The sequence below is a fragment of the Stegodyphus dumicola genome, chromosome 7, assembly GCF_044657685.1.
Source record: "Stegodyphus dumicola isolate Sdum_Otavi_A_Nest chromosome 7, ASM4465768v1".
Lineage (NCBI taxonomy): Eukaryota > Metazoa > Arthropoda > Arachnida > Araneae > Eresidae > Stegodyphus > Stegodyphus dumicola.
Genome location: NC_140774.1, coordinates 57,338,489 through 57,357,988, shown reverse-complemented (window position 1 = coordinate 57,357,988; position 19,500 = coordinate 57,338,489). Strand labels below are relative to the sequence as shown.

Here is a 19,500-nt window from a genome sequence, read left to right as displayed (position 1 = left end):
CCCTCTTCGTCACGTGATAGCGCTCCTAAAAGATTTAAAATATTTGACGCGTGCGACAGTTGTACCAGGTAAAAGTGTTACGCCAAATATTTAATTCACCATCTTGAAAGTTCTGAATATGTTCACAGAGGTAAATTTGTGCGGTGCCTTAAACAAATGATGCCAGGCAGTTCCACATATCCCATAGCATTGTTTCATGGCTGTGGAAAACATTTAAAACAATTGAAACGTGTGGCCCATGTCAGGGGTAGGTCGGGTTAGATGTACTACGCCTACGGGAGACTATCGCTATCGGCGATATATTTGCGCTATCGGCAAAAAAGAAATCGAAGGACTGCAGCTCAGCAGGTGGCTAATGAATTTCTTGCTCCCACACTGTAAAAAAAATCTGTAAAGTTACTAAGAAAAGTCGTGGAAACTGGGATGCCATGGATTATTTGAGTAATCAAAACAGGAATATTTTTAGTAACTTTACAGAGATTATACCTGTAATGGTTACAGATGTTTGACATGTAATGTTACAGGAAGTTATTCTGTAGGCATAACAAAGTTTTTGTATGTTGATTACCGAAGCATATGTCTGTAAAGGTTACAGATCAAAGATCTGTAATGTTACAGGAAATTATCGTGTAAGTATAACATGTTTTTCATATGTGATTTACCAATGTAAACATCTATAAAGATTACAGGAAATAATAGTGTAAGTAGATCGTAATTTTTGAATGTGAATTACTAAAGGGAATATTTGTAGATTACTAGTGTTCTGCTTGTAAGGTTTATTGCAAGTGATTATGTAAGAACATGTATTTTCATGTGAAATTTTAAAGGATATATATGTAAAAGTTGCAGATAATTTACTTAAAAGTTCTTCCAAATAATTATGCATATAGAACATATTTGTCTTATACAAAATACAAAAATGATGTATTCTCAGATATTAAATATTTTGATTGTAATATTACTATAAATAATTACACATGTAGAACATATGTTTTATGTGAAATATCTACAGCTACTGCTTGTAACAAAATATGCTGCATTTATTTATTTGTGGGGAAAGGGAAGTTATGTAACTTTAAATATTATTAAGTTTTTTTTAAGGAAAAATACCTTAGATTTTCTAAAAGATATACAACATTTTCTTTCAAAATATTCCCAATGTTAAAAAGAAGCTCAAATTTTATGTTTTTCTTACATCTGCATTACTTTCCTTTATTGAATTTTAAGACATCTCAAAGTTACATATGCATCATGAAATAGCTGGAAAAAAAACTTGTGTATTAGACTTAATGGTTTTTTGGCAATAAATTAGTAATGTTCTAAAATTCCTCCGCTGAACACTGGTAATTCGGTCCGAGGTTCAAATCCCGCGAATGGGCTGGTTGTATGGGTATTTTCATGGTTTTCTCCATGTGTAACATGTATATAAGTCAGTTTCCCTTCGAAAGTGTAATCTAAAGAGATTACACAAAGGCATTTCTCCGCTTAGGCAGACAGTCCTAGTGTGCTTTGCCATACTTAAATAAACTAAACCAAATCATTCTCCTTATACCCAACAGTGTAATCTAAAGAGACTGCAATTGGATATGATTACAGTAAAAAATATTTTAATGAAATTGTTTCAATAAACAATTCTAAATATTTTTTCAAATTCTAAAAAAAATTACTGATGTAACTCAACAATAAACTTAAATTCAGTTATCACAAGCTATCCAAAATTATTTTCATGCTTAATTGCATTATTCATTTAAATTACAACATATAATTCTTTTAGGCATAAATGCTTTTTAATCTCTTCTGCTACTGACCATTAATTGAAATAATAGATTAATTAATCGGACAGTTGTACAGGCATTTTCCCAGATTTAAAACTTTATTAATAAATTACATTCTTCTCATTGAATACAAAATTGAAGAATTGGTTAGTCCTAAATTTAATTTTTCAAGTATTCCTTCTACTAAAACATTTATTGCCTACAGGCAGCCAGACAGTAAGCTGAACACTAGCATTTGTCTCTAGATTTAAATCCTAGAGAATGGGCTGCCTGTGTAACATGAAGTTTTCCTTAAAATATTCCTTTCCTTGGACAGATGGCCCTCTCTTGCTTTGTCATATTTCAAATAATCAATTCAAGCATTTAATGTAGGTATGACTTCACAACTTCGTCCCAAATTCTAACTGAAAAATTGAACAGAATCCCCTGATACTGTGTCTGTAATACATGATGAATATAGAATGATCTTAAAAATTTAAGGAAGAAAATATAACGTATTTGGAAATGCTTTGATCCTATAATTATATTTTTCTCTGCTATGCCTAGAAAATTAAGAAAAGTAGACTTAAGAATGTAAAAACTGAAGATAAAAATTCAGCATTAATAATTGATATGATAGTAGTAATAAACTAAAAATTTTTTAATGAAAAATTGATAATGCATAATGGCTCCTTAAAATTTTAATTTTCTATCCTACTATTAATGGAACTAACTTATCACTATAATCAAAATGACTCAGATTTTCTTTCTTTAACTGATGTCAAAAATACGATGATTATTTCAAAATTCCTGTGGATGATTTAATTGTTCTCAAAATTTTCTATTCATTTATTAAATGCTTCAGATTAATGTTTTTGTTACCATTATTTCAAACGACTTTTTAAATCTTCGGGAAAAATGTTTAAATCTTCATTCAACAAAATTATATTTTTAGATAGATTTTTATGGAATAAAAAATTCTGTAAGATAATATTCATTCACACAAGATATTAACTTAGTATTTGCTCATTACTTTACAAGTATTCGATGAAGCCTTTTAGTGTAACATACAGGTTACATAAAGAACCATTTCATTTTAATGTAATATTCCATAATCATATATTTTATTTAAAAAAATCATATTTTTAAAATATTGGATATTACAATGCATTTCACTCCTAACATATACAGCTAGCGTGAAGATCTATAATAAACAGTCAATATAATTCATAATAATGAATTTCGTTATGCATAACTACATCTTGCAAGATTAGATTTAGTTGACAAAAACTATTAAAGATAATATAAAAGATCTATTTGGTTCCAGCAATTTAATGCAGAAATGAAAATACTTTTAATACCATATATTAGTGGTTCCCAGCCATTTTACCTTTGCTAGATCATGCCTCTCCTCTTTACCCAACTTGAAAAATAGATATACACTTATTTTGATTTTATTATATTTTAACGTTTTTATAAATTAAATAAGAAAAAGGTATGGAAAATGTTGATATATACAAAAACTGATCTTATATTTAAAATACACAGAAAAAAATGACTTATACTACAATGAATCTTCTATTGTAGATCTTGAAAATTATACATACTGTGAAAAATGAATGTGTCAAACAAAAATTGATTTAATTTTGCACACAATTCTTTTACATGCATATCAGTGAACACTGGGGGGGGACTCTTTATTCCAATACACAGAATATAGAAACAAAAATAGGTTTATTTTTATTTGAAAACTATCCAAAAGGAAAATAAAATAAAAAAATAGGTAAAATTTATATTATTGTTATTTTTAATTAATCATAGTTGTGTAGGTGCAGTCCTCTTCTTCTTAGGATTCAAAGCATGGCTCCTAAATAAGGAAAAAATCACATTCGTTAGAAGTACATAACATATTCTAAATTTGTTATGTGACATTTTAATTCAGAATCTCTTCATAATAATTGCATGCACTTGCACATATTCCAAATGATTTAAATCTTTTTTTTTTAAATTAAATAATTAAATTGCAAACAAGATTCCTTTTGGTCCTTTCATGAAATCATAAATTGCATGTATCATCCATTTTTGAAGCAAAAGCAGTACAAATTTAAATAATTCCTTTTGCAGAAAATAATTTGAGGTTTATTAGATATTTACTATATTTATTTGTAATATAAAATAAATCTGTAAAGTAGTTTTAATAATGATCAGATTTTTTTTAAGATTAATTTCTCTAGAAATTGAAATGTATTAAGGTAGCACTTCTCAATCTGTGGATCATACAGCTTGCCCTCGTGGTCGTTCCGAAGTTCCCAAAGGAGACAAAAAAATTTAGTTGAAAAATCTCAAGAGTTTAAAAAGTTACATATGACAATCATCTATCACCTTTTCTCGTAAGATAGACATTTTATGAAATTTATTATTGGTTACCCTACTTACAGACTTCCCACTCAGTCTTAGCAGTAAAAGATGGATTTAAAGCACTATAACTGTGGTACTTACCACCATATATCCAAATATACTATCATATATCCACTAAGACTGTGGTGTTACCATCATATATCCAAATATAGAAGAGCCATGCAAGAATTACAAATCATCCTTCTCATTAATAATCTTGAAATATTAGAAATATAACTTTTCTTCAATGGACTTAATTTTAAAATATAACGGATTTTAATTATATATTAAAAATATTAGTGTACTAGTAGTAATATATGCTAAAATATTGCTTTCGAAGGGAACAGCAGCAAGGTGATTCACAAATTATGATAATTCACATAATCTCTATTCGAAAAAAGTTTGAGAAACGCTGAAACAGGAGAATAATTAAATTATGGTTAATACTGGTAATTTCAGCCGTATGCTTTAAGCTTGATGATCAACATTAAAAAATTCTCAGAAAGTGTTAGATCAAAAACTACTTTTCCACATAATATGAACTTATACGTAACAGCATTTAATACTTAGCTCACTGGCAAAATATACAAAATTTTGAAATGCAAGTATATACTCGTATATAAGGCCAATAATATAGTTATCAACAATGAATGCATGAACTTCAAAACTTACACAATTAACAAACACATGAACAATGATGTTACATGCATTCATCCTCTGAATTAACTAGTCAGTTTGGGTATTTTCTATCTTAGATGTCGCAAAAATTGATCGTGGATTTAATATTTTAAATGTTCCTCTCATAGACATTTTCATACTTGTATTTTTTACATAGAGTGTCATCTTTAGTTTTACAGATATTCATTTGTTCACTTATTACGATTAAGTTTTACAGACAGAACAGATGATACCTGATTATATTAAGTGGTATTTAAGACAGAAACTTACTTACTGGTACTTAACACAGTTCTAGAAAAATATTACATAGTGAAAGACAGGGTACAAAGTCAGAATCTGAAAACTTATTGACTTACACTAAGCTATTTAATGCTTGAAATATTTATGATTAGATAATATCTTTTACATCATCAATATCTAACAGTGATATGATATACTTAAAGTATACAGTAAAACCTCTCTATAACCTTCCATTATTTTGTACAATTTTGATATTTAATGGAGGTGGTTACTTCACAAAGCATGATTCTCAGTGATAATTAATATCAATGTTTGTATCATCAGAATACTTGACATAGTCACTTAAAGAGGTATAGTTACTAAGGAAGGTTTTTCTGTACTTCAAACAATGGTTTACATATTTTAAAAAGTATATTTTTCTGACACTGTTATTTAAAAAGTGTATAACTCCTTCTACTCTTAATGAATGACTCTTAAGCATAAAAATATCAAATTTTTATGCTTAAGAGTCATTCATTTAGTTGTAACTTACAGGAAGATATCTTAAATGTATAAAATGTTTTAATTTATGAAAAACAGCAGTTAGAGTATATTGATGGGTGCTCCCTGTATTATCAAGGGATATCAAGGGATATTAATATGCTTTTACCAAAACAAGCTTTAAGGCATACTGTCAATTACATTTTAAATTCCAGTGATTTTTCAACACTAGTTCAAATACTCTAAGCATATGTTTGCATAAGTTACATAACTTTTGCATCAGCAAAATTTATAACTTAGCAAATATGAACTATGAAAAAAAAATATCTGAGCTTACCTTGACCCTTGGATTTACTAAATCTCTGACACTTTTAACGCCAAAGAAATTCGATGACCGAAAATACGCGATGATTTATTTAATCTGGTTTTAAAATGGGTCATTTTAAGTTTGGCTATATCAACAACTTATATTACTCAGTATTGTTGGATAGTGAATTTGTAATTCTTTTTCATTCTTGAAATATATACACATGACAGAATTGGAATAAAAATTTTAGGTTTTTCAGATGAACTCATAGATTGAACTAATTTGTTGAATTTTATCAAGTAGTTCTTAAAAATACAACCAACGATTAATTAAAGCCAACTGCAATTCAAATGGATACTCTTTGTCAAAAAGGAGCAGTAGAACTTATTTTAAACATTCAGCAATAAATAGTTTTCTGAATATATTTTTTAGCGTAACGGCAGTTTCAAACATAATAAAGAGAACAACATTCATTCTAATGAGGATAATTTTGAAAATAATTCACATTAAAATATATCTCAAAGAGATTTTTAAATGAAAAGATGACACAAAAGAATTATTCTCAAAAAAATACATGTTATCTCAGATATAGAAGAAATTTGCCATTGAGCTGAGTATTGAAATTAATATATGCAACTGACGTATCATTACTTAAATTTCCATGATTTGATATTGAATGCTATAACTATTAAACATTAGCAAATGCATTTTATAATGAACTTTGCATCAAAATTTATAGTAAATTTATATGTAAATTTACATTGTAAGTACTAGAATGAATGTTGTACCATTTTATTAATATTTTACTTTTCAACAAGCATAAAGGAAAAAATAGAATTTTTTTTCTTTAATGTTCCTAGTATGTTACATCATAGTTAAAAATATGTCAAAGACATGGCAATTCGATTATTGCCTTTTGTAAATGTTAGTATGTTACATCATAGTTAAAAATATGTCAAAGTCATGGCATTTCGATTATTGCCTTTTGTAAATGTTGGTTATAATGTAACTTAATAGATGCTTTATAAGTTGGTAAAGACTGTCCTGGATTAAAACTATCTTTAACACAAAAAATAATATACATTGAATACTTTTACAAATATGTAATTGCTATCCGACTATATATCTTTTAAGGCGAACTTATCGCATGTATTAATGAAATAATATTCCATTTTTAATGTATGTTATTTTGTCGAATTTTTTAAATATATTACATTTATTTTTTCTTTTTCGTTGAGATTAATAATAACATACATAGTGTAATAATGCTCTGAAAAATATTCTAAAGCAGTTCACGCTGGGATTAATGATAACATGTATGGAATAATAATGTTACATCTGTCAACAAAATGAAAAATATGAATATTCTAACTCGATATGTTTTAAAAGATACATAAATATTTAACATGAGAAATTATTAGACTATAGATAGAACATTAATATTAAGCTTATTTGTTTTTAAACTAACATATTAACAAATTTGTTTCTGTTTATAAATATGAGCGGTTTAACTGCAGACGTAACGAATAAAAGTTGTTATTTTACTAAATGAAACACAAGCTCTGTGATTTGAACTCTAACAATAATTCAACACAGGTTTATTTAGGAGCATTGGAATTATAAGCTAAACATTAAAGGAATTTAATTATAGATAGTGTAAAGAGCATAACAAATACATTACATAAAATTAGTAAAATACACGTCAAACACTATTTCGAACTTACCTCGACCATAGCAAAAATAATGGCTAACATGGCGACTATCGTTGAACTCTCCCGCTAAGACGCTGTTTTTCCACCTTCTTCCTGATTGGTTCTTCTCTCTCAGCCGTTTTAAGCCACGTGATCACACGCTACGGACAAAATCCAAGCAAAACTTCTTGAAAAATTCCTGTAGAGTTTACAGTTTCGTTTGGTTCTGTGTTCGTTACAGGTATTTCCTTCGTAATTGTTCGCATTTCTGTAACTATACAAGACTTTTGTCTGTAAACTTCGAGATTTTTTTTTACAGTGCACAGGACATCGAATCTTTCGAAAAGCAGTAGCCAGACGTTTGGGAGAAGGAGGACTATATGGTCGTAGACCTGTTGTGTGTCCTTAGTCCAGACAGCACCGTACCGCTCATTTGCAAATGATATCATATGTCGCGAGCATCGGGACTGGGCTTGCGTACTATTATCAGACGAGAATAGGTTCAATCTGTCATCAAACTGCAAATGCCAAATGATCCGGTGCGAGAGTGGTACTGATTATCACCCGGAAAATATCCAGGAAAAGAATCGATATCTTAAAGGTAGTGTCATAGTACGGGCTTGCACCATGATCAAAAGCCGCAAGCCCCTACATTTGGTTGCAAATGCGATTATGGCCGACTAACGATGCATTTATAAAGTTCTACTGTCTCATGTTCACCTTAGCGCCTGCCGTCATGCATTTATCTTTTTCTTCGTTCACCGAATAAAAAGAACACTTTTTTACTTTCGGATGTTTCAAAACTTTCTGCATTTTCCTGAACAATACATATCCTTTATTCTAATGTCCGAACAGCATGGCTACAATAGTCCTGCTTAGCCTCCATACCTGCTTAATGCTATATTACATTGTAGTTTGATATCCTTCTTCATCAATTGGTCAGCAGTGTAAATTAATAATTTGGAAAAATTAATTGCTTCCGAATAGTTACAATTAAAGTAAAATCAGTTACTCTAAGAAGTTAGAAGAAATGGCAACTTAGTATCAAAGGAATAAAGTAATTATAATTTGCCCAGAATATAATGACATTCTATTTTATCAGTTTACAATTTTAATTTTTAAAATTAAAATATACTAATAATTTAAAACTGTTACAGAATGTGCAGCACTGTTATCCGTCCTAACAATAAGCAAAAGATTATTAAATCCGTTCCTGCCATTTGCCACCGCATCGTGCCGAAGCTTTTGTAGAGTAAGTAATGGCTACTGAGACAGCAGGAAAGACGAGTACTTAAGTATACATGCTGCATTAACGATGTAGTCGAATCTAATTGAACAATATTATGAATATGTAGGCATATAGTATAAAAAATGTATTTCAAGTTCCTTTTCTTAATGAATTTATTAAATGGTTCAGAGCTATGTATGAACTCAATACGCTGGTCATCATGCCATCATGCTAGTTGTGTATAGAAAGAAATGAATGAATTTTATGAATAAATTTTATGAAGAAGTTGTAGGAACTAGTAGTTTATTTTAAAATGATTTCCAAATTTCAAGTGCAGCGCCTTTGCAGTGCGCGTTGTCGCATCAGTCCTGGTTTTATTCTTTTTAGAGAATATAAATGAATTAATAGCAGATTAAAATCTCCGGTTCTATTTATTAAATTACTGCATTGACCTTGTTTTTCTTTTCTTTCCGTTTCGGTACTAATCACATCTTATTTCCTTTTTGGTATTATTCACATCTTCTTTGGATTTCAATTTACTTCCATTAAAATTCTTTGACAATCGCAATAGAAAAAAGTATTTGGACATCAGAAAATCCCTAGTTTTGTATCTATGACATCCTTGAACGGTTATATTTTTCCTATTATAGGAGACCTATACCAAGAATTGCTTACTTTTGTTTGAAATTAATCAGTGAATTAAATAAGAACGAAATCCATATTAATCTATGAGGAACTTCTTTTTTATCAAAAAAAAACTATTCTAATACTTTTAAAACGAAACAAATGTATAGTTAGTCTTGATAGAAAAGTGTGCTTGCGGCTTCTGAAAATTTCTGAACTCTTAACACACACTTCCTGGTAACATAGAGTTAAGTTAGTGATAATAGTAACATCAGCGATTTCCCAAAAGAGCTGTAGCTTTTGAAACTGTAATCTCAGATAAGAACTTTGTTGAGCAAATTAATTACATAACATCTTTTGGCAACACATGTCAATACTTCTGACAATGAAAAATATCTTTTCCGATTTCTCAAACATGTATGTTGAAAGAGGGTTTCTTAGTTATTTTCTTCAGAATATACTTAAAATCAGTTAGAATAACAACAAAAACAAATCCAACATATCAATTTTCTCTCCCCATAAATATTATTTTTTGATAAATCAGTATTTCGTATTTTTCTCAATGAAAAACTTAATGTATGCTTGAAGAATAGTATTAATTATGATTCGCTAATTTTTCTCTCGTCCTGTCGAAATTTGGAACGAATTAGGTCTAAATCAAGCCGAAAACTTATTTAAGAAAGAAAAATCCCGTTAGTAAATGGCAGAAAAAAGAAAAGAAAGAATAATAATAAAAAGAATGTCGTTCATTTATGTAAATTGGGTTTGTGCGCAGGTGCCGTGCGAAACCTTGCGTGAATGGCGATATTGGGATCACGCGCTTGCGCACAGCGGAATCGATAGCCGGCGAGTGAAGACCGACTGCCGCGGAAAAGCCCAGTGGCAGACGATAACCGTGAGTGTAGAGGAACGTGTGATATCATTTATTTTGTTTTAGTTTTGTTGTACGTATCACTGGATCACATTTTTGGCAAGGTCGAAGACCGCTACTATGGATGCCGATGCAGGTGAGTTCCGTTCGTTTCTGTTCGAATTGTACTAGTTTGTATATCGGTTTCGGATCCTACTTTGGTCTGTCAACATTAAATGCGAACTGCGGACAACTGCATTCGCGTAGTCATGGCAGCGTGACGCCATAAACAATTGCCGTCGACAAGTTCGCGACCTTGCGCGTGGAAACTTTCCCGGCAAATCCGAGAAGTTATTTCTACCGCAGCAAAAATGATTTCTTTCTTCTTATGGACCATGTTCGCTGATTTAAACAACGGTGAGGAAATCTATCAAAAGATCAATCTTGACAGTTCACGGGATAAGGAAGTTTGAATTTCAATCGCTTGCACAAACTACACAGAAAACTTACTGTCGCTGTTTTTTTCCTCCTAGATAACCCGTGGTATAAAATAATATCTTGATAATTGGCCAGCGTGTAAGAAAGGAAATTTGTACAATTTCTGATCAATACTTTTTTTAAATCATTGTAGGCATGAATGAAACCAATTGAAAAATAATTTTTGGGGAAGTATTTATTGTTGGCGCGCTTTCATTGATCGAAGCAGAGGGTTATCTATATTTATTATGAAATTATAATCACTGTTACTTGAAGAACATAAATATCTTAGCGTAATATACAGCATACATGTACTAAATATGCTTTCTCGGAACAATAATATGTTAAATACATTAAAATAGAAATGGAATTTAGCTTCTTATTTGCATTAGAATTTAAATCCTTAATTACAAAATTAAGAAATGAATATTAACGGATTATAAATGTTTATTATGTACCAATAAAATATATCTGGTGTATTTTAACTAAAAATTTATGTGTAATCAGTTTTGAAATTTTCTTTTCGCCCTCCTTCAAAAAAATTGATAAGAAATTCATTAAATGTACTCTGTAGTCTTGAAAGTGCAATCAAAGATATTATATTGACTTGTTCTGGAAAAGTTTAGATGAAATGAATTTGATTATGTGTATCTATGTTATATCCATTTGTTGCATATTATCGTTTTTTTTTATCGCAGCTCATGTAGTTTTATTCATAGAGATCTTGAATTAATCGTTAGTTTTCAATTTCGTACTCATATAGGCTGCTAAATATTTTAGAGGTATAGACCGCAAGCCTTAATTGACCGATGAGTTAATTTCTTTTAAGTTTAAATCATCAAAAGCTTTGAAATCAAATATTTTTTGGTATGCACAAATTCATTCTGTTCATATGTATCCTCAGATCTAGGTAATTGTAGACAAAACTCATCAACACAGGCTGAAAATACCGGATCTTTTAGTGTTTCTTATTTTGAAAACAAAGTCTGTTTCAAATCGATATTAAAACTCGAAACTCTTAATTCATCCTCAGCCAGCTTAGCAACTTCAACCCTTACCTGCTACTGTAGGATATCGTATCTAGAACACTTTTGAACGGATCTGAAAAGGCTTCCCAAAAGTATCTTCAGATTTTTTTATTTATTTAGATCTATAACTTTAGAATTATGATTACCATTGACTGGTTTTTATTATTGGCCCTATGAACAGTACTAAAATATTACAGTGAGTCTAACTAATATTGTAAAATAGGTACTTGCGTATTATCCTGTAAACCGTTGGCGGAAATTGTCAGCTGTTACTGCGGTGTTGTAGGAAGTGGTCATCCATAATTGGCGCTGAATTGCGCTACTTGGCCGGTGGACGAGAAAATACGTAAGTATCTGAAATATTTATGCACAATCATATGGTTGTTTGTATGAAACCATAAAATGACACACTTTGTTAACTTTCCAAAATGAAACAGCCGTACTTTCGGATTATTTTGATCTTCTCTAGGTATGGATGCCTTAGAAAAGTGACACATGTTATCGATTCCCCCTCTTTATTTTGTACATGTGTGTGTCTTAAAACATAAAAATCATTTTCGCAGATTTCAGATTTTCTGTTCACTTTCAACGGTTCAAATCCTAGTTAGAGGTAGTCATCTTTGATAGGTGGCAGCTACGGAAGATTCATTCCAAACTTGTAAGGAGTTATTCATAGCTAATTTTAGGATAAAATACTGCTGTATATTTTCACTAAAATAATAGTGATGCAATACACATAATACTGATATGTCTGTAAAACTCGTTAAGTAAAATTTGAGGTTGTTTTCCCATGCCATACTAATTAAAGATTTTATAATTAGATTAGTTAAGAAAGTTTTTCGAGGTAAAGATAAAGAGCAAAATTTTTCGTTATGACACTTTCAGTTGTCTTTAGTTTAAAAGATCAAAAGAATGTACTACAGAATTACATACTAGAACTTTTATGGAACAAAAATGCTTAATCGTGACGAAAATTAGGTGCGAAATTGGGAGAAAGTGCAGAATCGCAAACTGCTTGCCGCGTTTCTAAGAATTGGACATACACGGTATCATCCATGTACACGTCGACCTATTTTCACTTAAAAAAACATCCCAGAATTGCACAAAAATGGCATTGTGCACACTCTTGACTTTATCCATGTACACTGCTAAAGTCCTAGCTAGTAACCTTTATCGCCTTACCAAAATGTCGCCAAACTACCTGTTACCATATTCCAAAGATTAGCCAGTTGGTTTTTTGTAATTTTGATCTTAAGTTTCAAAATGCTCAGAAATGTATTTTAAGTTACTCTTCATATTTTTATTAGAAATACTTAAAGGGACCTGAAAGTAACTCGTATTTTTCGATAAAGCGGATGACTTCGTATTGCTTCCTAACTCGTGTGCGAGCTGACGGAATAAATTAAAAGAAATAATAAGTTGGTATTAATGCATTTCAGAAGCAGTCTTTATTACATTAAGAATTCTCCGCATGTTGCTTCAATAACCCCGATCGCCTGTTGTCGATGGTCAAAGAAATTTATCGCTTTTAGTTTTCTAAACACCTTTCAGAGATAATTTCTAAAATTATCATTTTAGTATGAAATTTTCTCTATCCATTATTGATTTTTGATTTGCTTATTAATTCTGATCAGCAGATTCTGATTTATGAACTTGCTGTCTGAAATAGCGAAATTAAAAATTTCCTGGTCACAAAATAGTTAAAAAAATTTTCATGTAACTTAAATCTTTGGTGGGAGAGAGATTCTGAGAGATGAATAACAATGTGTAATGCAGTTTCGATTAAAAAGGAAAGATCTGAATATTTTATTCAATATAAGAAAGCGATTTACTTTTAGAATATAGAAGTATTCATAACAGAACAAATTTTAAGTATATTTACTACCGACTGCGATACTCTAATCCAGACACCGCCATAAAATGAGATCAGTTTAGAATTCGAGCGGAATAAATAAAGTTCATCTAAAATTTTGATATCATGTCTAATAGTCGTATTTATTGACGCCATCTGTGATTAATCTTTTATACTATATTTTGTATTGCAAACATTTCTGATGTATTTTGTATTAGAATTCCAAGTTAGTGAAATTACTTGCTGTCACTAAAATTGTAACTAATTCGTCACTCTTGTTAAAACAGAGAAATAATAATTTTTAAAAATTTTTGTAAATTTGAAGTGGAGATAATTGTAGTACTGAAACTATAACTGGCTTTCGGGATTAATTTAAATCTTGCAAAATGATGCGATGACATTCAAATTTTATATATCGTTGCCTTAAATGGTGCGATACTCTTTTTATTCCTCATGCTTTACATTACCCTCGTTATGCAGTAAATATGGTTTTTCTTGTCATTGCCAAAAGTTCAAAAGTGTTCCTAATAAGTTTAACTTGAAGGATGTATCTCGAAATTTAAAGGGTAGCTGAAGAAAATGTGCGTATCACAATACTTTCCGAAAATATTGAAGGATATTCGTGTTAAGTTTGATGCGTTTACGTTAAATGTTCAAACCCTAACACACACACATAATCACATATATGTAAGATATTGAAAAATACGATAGCTATTTTAAGAATAATTGACGACCCCTATATTAACTGTTATAGATTTGGTCCTCGTCAAAATTTCAGTTAAAGTTAGAAAACGTTTGTATGTACAAATATTTGATTGGGCAAGAGGTATCTGCATTCAGCTTTACGTAAGATCGCATAATCAATTTGACTGACGCAGTTAAGACTTAGAGCGCTATTTTTAAGAGATATGAAGTCGGCAAAATTAAATAAGAGGTTATGGCCAATTAAGATTAGAAGTTTGCTTGTCATATCTTTTATCTTACACGATGATGTAAAGGACCTAAAACAGCCAATAGTTATTTTACAGCAGTATTAACTATCCAATCAAAATACATTGAAAACCATGACTAACTCAGTCTGAATTAAGATTTCACCCTGAACATAATACATTTGCTTTCTACGCTTTGGCCTAGCTATACTGCAGTCTGTCTGCTCTTTCTCTCTAACTGCAAATTTATCTAAAACGTAAACTTTTTGGAATAGCCACAATTAATGTGCCGACCTGATTGAGGCCACAACATGTTTACTGAAATAAAAGTTGAATTAATAGTTTGACTGCAAGATTTCTTATTCATTGTGGATCAGCATTTCAGCACTCTACGACATCAAAATTCTCCCTGTTCATTATGGATTCGACCGCCTGCGTTCTACTATAGAATCTATTACATATAGAGATACATGCAATAGATTCTTTCTATATATATCTATTATATATAGAGAGACTTATACCTGTGTAATTATTGGAAATTACTCAATATCTCTCAAAACAGTCGCCATATATTAAGGTTTGATTACGATTCACGAGCATCAAAACATCCTGCTTAGTGGAGAGCACAGCAGCAGCTGGCACTACATAGTAGAAACTCAGGGTTAAAATCGCTGAATACTAGTAGCTTGACCCTGGTTCACATCTGATGAACGAGCTGTTCCATACGAGGTTTCGCGCGCGTGTAATGCCAATATGCATTAGTTTCCCCTAAGAAGTCGTTGGGCCAATTGCTGAGAGTTTAAAAGACCGCTGAATGCTGGTAGCTCGATCAGGATTCAAACCCAAACAAATGGGTTGGCTGCATGATTGCTTTCAGTGTTTTTTCTCACTTGTAAGGTGTATACGAACCAATTTCTCTTGTAAGACCTCCATGAAGTAATCGCACCCTTTAGGCAGATAGCTCTCGTGTTCTTTCCCCTCTTCAAATAATCAAATAATCCTCGAGATGCCTTCCCCTTCGCTTGGGTAGGTATATCCTTTCCCAGGGAAGGGATGCCTTCAAGAAAGTACTTTGCTAAATAATCCAATTAAGATTTCTGTGTTTGTGCCTCTTTTTTTATTCCAACCCAAAAAGTTATTTTTACTTTTTTTATTTTCTAAAATTTTTAGCCCTGCTGTTGACCCTGTAGACAAATGTTTGTTGGTGAGATTTAAAGTGTGAAGTTTTTGAATAGGACAATTATGTGTAAATATTAATTGCAGAATCTTTTAAAATATTTCTGAGTTAGTAATATAATTTTGATAGTAATATTTACTATATTAATAACTAAAGTCTGCTATTTCTTAAAGCATTTAATTCCATTGAAGTCGGGCGATGGATTTTAATCTGATTTTTCACTTTGTGTTTGCATTCACAGACATAAAACGTTCATCAACGCCTACTGTGAATTTTTTTTTACTGTGTATTTCCATTTTCGTTATCTGTAGATCAACCGCTTAAAAACAATTTTTTAGTTTTTTTTATTCCTGGAATGTGTGTGTGTGATTATGGCAAAGCATCGAGGGCTATCTGCCTAAGGGGAGGAATGCCTTCGTGGAGTACTTTCTAAGGGAAACTGGCTCGTATACACGTTACACATGGGGAAAACCACGAAAACGCCCATGTAGCCAGCCCGTTCGCGGGATTCGAACCTCGGACCGAACTACCAGTGTTCAGCGATTTTACCGCTCGGCCGCCTTCCTGAAATGAGAATAATACTATTAGAATTACTTTCGCGTCCGTCATTATTAGAATAGCACTTGAATATTTTCGAAAATCAACCACATAATGCGGACGTAAGATTGAAAGCTGTTTTCATACCTGCCCAATTTTGTTTCCTCTAATGTCTCTAAAGTATTAGCTACAAATATTAAATAGAAAGTACTATTTCAGAACAAACCGAAGTACTGAAAAATACATAAGAAATATTTCTACTAAAACAATTACTTTTTAAAATGTGATTTTGTGCTGACTACAGCAGAGGTTCTTTTTTGCCGCGTGCATCCGTTTTATCATTGCTAAAAGATGATTTCCCCCTCCTTTCTAAACCTACAAAAATAAGTACATATATTTATCCAGATTTATATGATTGTGTAACATTTTATATAAATGAAACAATAAGAAATGTAGAAAATGCTGATAAATGCCAAAACTTGAGGGCTGGCTGGGTAGACATTTTCGTATTTTGTTTCTATACATAACGTAAACACTAACCACTTTCTGACACCAAAGTACTCCTCGATGATATTCCTCGTGTTATGCAGATATCCCTCACATGCTTTGCTTTAATTAACATGATGTGATACAGATAATATGGTTGTGCATTAAAAGGTGTTAATACAGATTAATGTATTTTAGAACGTTTTCGATAAAGGATTAAAAAGGATAAATACGTACTGTACATTTTCCAATCTTTGTAAAGTGAAGTCTCCGGAGAAAACAACATAAAACTCAATAACGCAGAAATAAATCGCAGAGTCTTAAGATACGAATAATTTTCAGCAGCAATATACAGCTTAAAAATGTTTGAAAGCAACTTCACCGGCTGTTGCCGAGGCATGTGGCTGAGCGCAGATGTAGGTAAAGCCTTATGTGAGCACCACCTGTTAGGATATAGTAAATGTGAATATTTTTTGTGATCGCCGATGAAGCATGGATTAACCTAAATGAATGAATAAGAAAATGTCTACGAAAGAAAGCAAAGAAAAAACACTGTGTAAATGTGGTTCCAACACAATGCAAAGGAAGTTTACGGATGGGATTTTTGATAGTTGCAGGTTTCTCCTGTAACAGGAAATTCAGAATAAGAAAAGTGGGGAAAATATTAAAATTATCATATCATATTATGAACAATAGGTTTTTTATCCGATATTTACGGAAAGCATTTCTTTATTTCAGATTTTTAAAAAGTGAATTTGCACTGACAAAGTCCCCACTCATAATCTTAAACCTATTGCTGCATTCCTTACAAAAAGGAAGGTTGTTGTGAAGGTATTGCATACATGTCTCTTCAAAATGTTTCTTCGAATTGTGTAGACATTTCATCTACCGATTATTATAAATTTTTTTCTGCTAAAACGAGCTCTTTCTGAACGCAAACCTATCGCGAATGATAAAGTACTTAGAGACATGGAAAGCAGTATCCCGAGCAATTTTACGAAAAGCCTTACTGTCATGGAAGGTACGAAGCAGATTTATAATACAGAAAGCAAAACGTCTATCAGGACTGAGCATTTAAATAAAAATTATTATATACTTTAAACATTAATTTAACGACTCCGAAATCATTTAAAAATACCTTGATATGTATCCCAGTGCATCGAACGCTAATTATCAAATGCCTCATTTTCTGGGAAAGCTTATAAAATATTTATGCTTTATTTAATTACGTGTATTAAAAGTATTAACATATTTGCATGCATACAAAAATGAATAATATTAAACATATCTCAAGAATTTTAAAGAAGTGTTTGAAGTGCAATTATTGGCATTTTCATTCTGCCATTAATTTTTTTTGTATGAACTGCAAATAGCTGTTTTGAATATGTGCAATCCGTATAATACACCTCACAATGAAAGCAAACAGTAATAATAACTGAAAAGAAACAGTAATTCCTTTCTTGCAATATTTGTAGTTTTCCTCGTAGTAAGTGAAGTAAAAGCATTTGTAGTGAATCATTCAATCAATCCTATTGATCACAGAAATGGTTACTAAATCCTGACTATTTCGTTTGGTCGATTCTTGACGGAACAGGCTGATTGCATAAGTATTTTTGATTTTCCTTGCGTAATTTAAACCATACTTACTCCCGTATGGTACGCAGATAAATCCAAAAGTTCCCGGCCTAATATATTTCTAAAAAAATGTATTTGTTTATATTTCAATATGATCTTCCTGTATTTCTATACAGTTTTCACATCGTTTAGTGAGCAACTCTGTATCCATATAGACCTCACCTAGTGGCTAAGACCGCTAAATATAGAGAGTCCGACCTGGTTCGATCCCATATGAATAGGCTGGTTGCGTTTCGTAGTTTTCCCCATATGTAATGTGAATCCGATCCAGTTTCGATATAAGTCCTCCATAAAGGATTTTTTTTTTAAACACAGTCCTTGCGTGAATTGCCATATTCGAATGGCCTAATCCATGCCCCTGTAAAGTAATTCGAAGGTTTGTCTTCAAAATGTCCTATAACTGCTCTTTTTCACACAGTTATCTTCATTGATTCTCTTTTATGACGGACAAATTTCCCTTTAGAGAACCGATATTAACTTGAAGCTAAATGTGGTCTATTGGGGGGGGTAATCAAGCTCTTTAAACCACATTGTAGCTTTTGAATTACCGAAAGAAACTACGGTGTCCATCTTGCGGAGACTTAATGTAGGAATGTGTAAAACAGTTGTTTTACATCGACCCGTCTTACTGCTGTCTTCTTTTAATCTATCACAAAATTTCCTCTTGGGCAAAAGCAGTTATTTTCTGATGATAATATCTCCACCGGTCGACCTTGCGGATAATCATCATCTATGGATTCTTGTCCCATGAGAAACTGTTTTATCCATTCTTTTAACTAGAGTATAACAAGAAAATAAATCGTCATACACATGGTCCATGCGTCGTTTTATTTCTTGGGGATTAAGATCTTTAGTTAGCAGTTTAATTACAGAATGATACTTAATTTTAAACATTTCAGAACAAATTAGCATATTACGTTATTCTCTAAACAACGCATACGATTTCTGTAATGACCTTAAATTTATACATTTAGTATTTACACTATAGAGGAATTTATTGCCTATTCCTTTAGTTGAGACCGGAAAATTTTATATACGTAGATAATTTTTCCATGATTGATTAAACATAATCTAGATTAAATACAGAATATGAAATAGAAAAGAACTGGTAAAAAGAATAATAAAATTAA

At 31.3% G+C, this 19,500-nt stretch overlaps 1 protein-coding gene and 1 long non-coding RNA gene across 4 annotated transcripts in view; one reads left to right on the top strand and one right to left on the bottom strand.

Moving 5' to 3' along the window:
• The window catches only part of LOC146996189 (uncharacterized), a 462,656-nt gene that overhangs the window by 405,424 nt on the left and 37,732 nt on the right, over window positions 1–19,500 (bottom strand). The window lies entirely within an intron of this gene.
• Window positions 10,238–19,500, top strand: part of Mctp (multiple C2 domain and transmembrane region protein) — a 312,273-nt gene continuing 303,010 nt past the window's right edge. Inside the window, exon 1 of the mRNA XM_085820256.1 lies at window positions 10,238–10,406. Within this exon, the coding sequence (XP_085676382.1) occupies window positions 10,391–10,406 (16 nt within the window). The 5' untranslated portion in view covers window positions 10,238–10,390. The remainder of the gene's footprint in view (window positions 10,407–19,500) is intronic.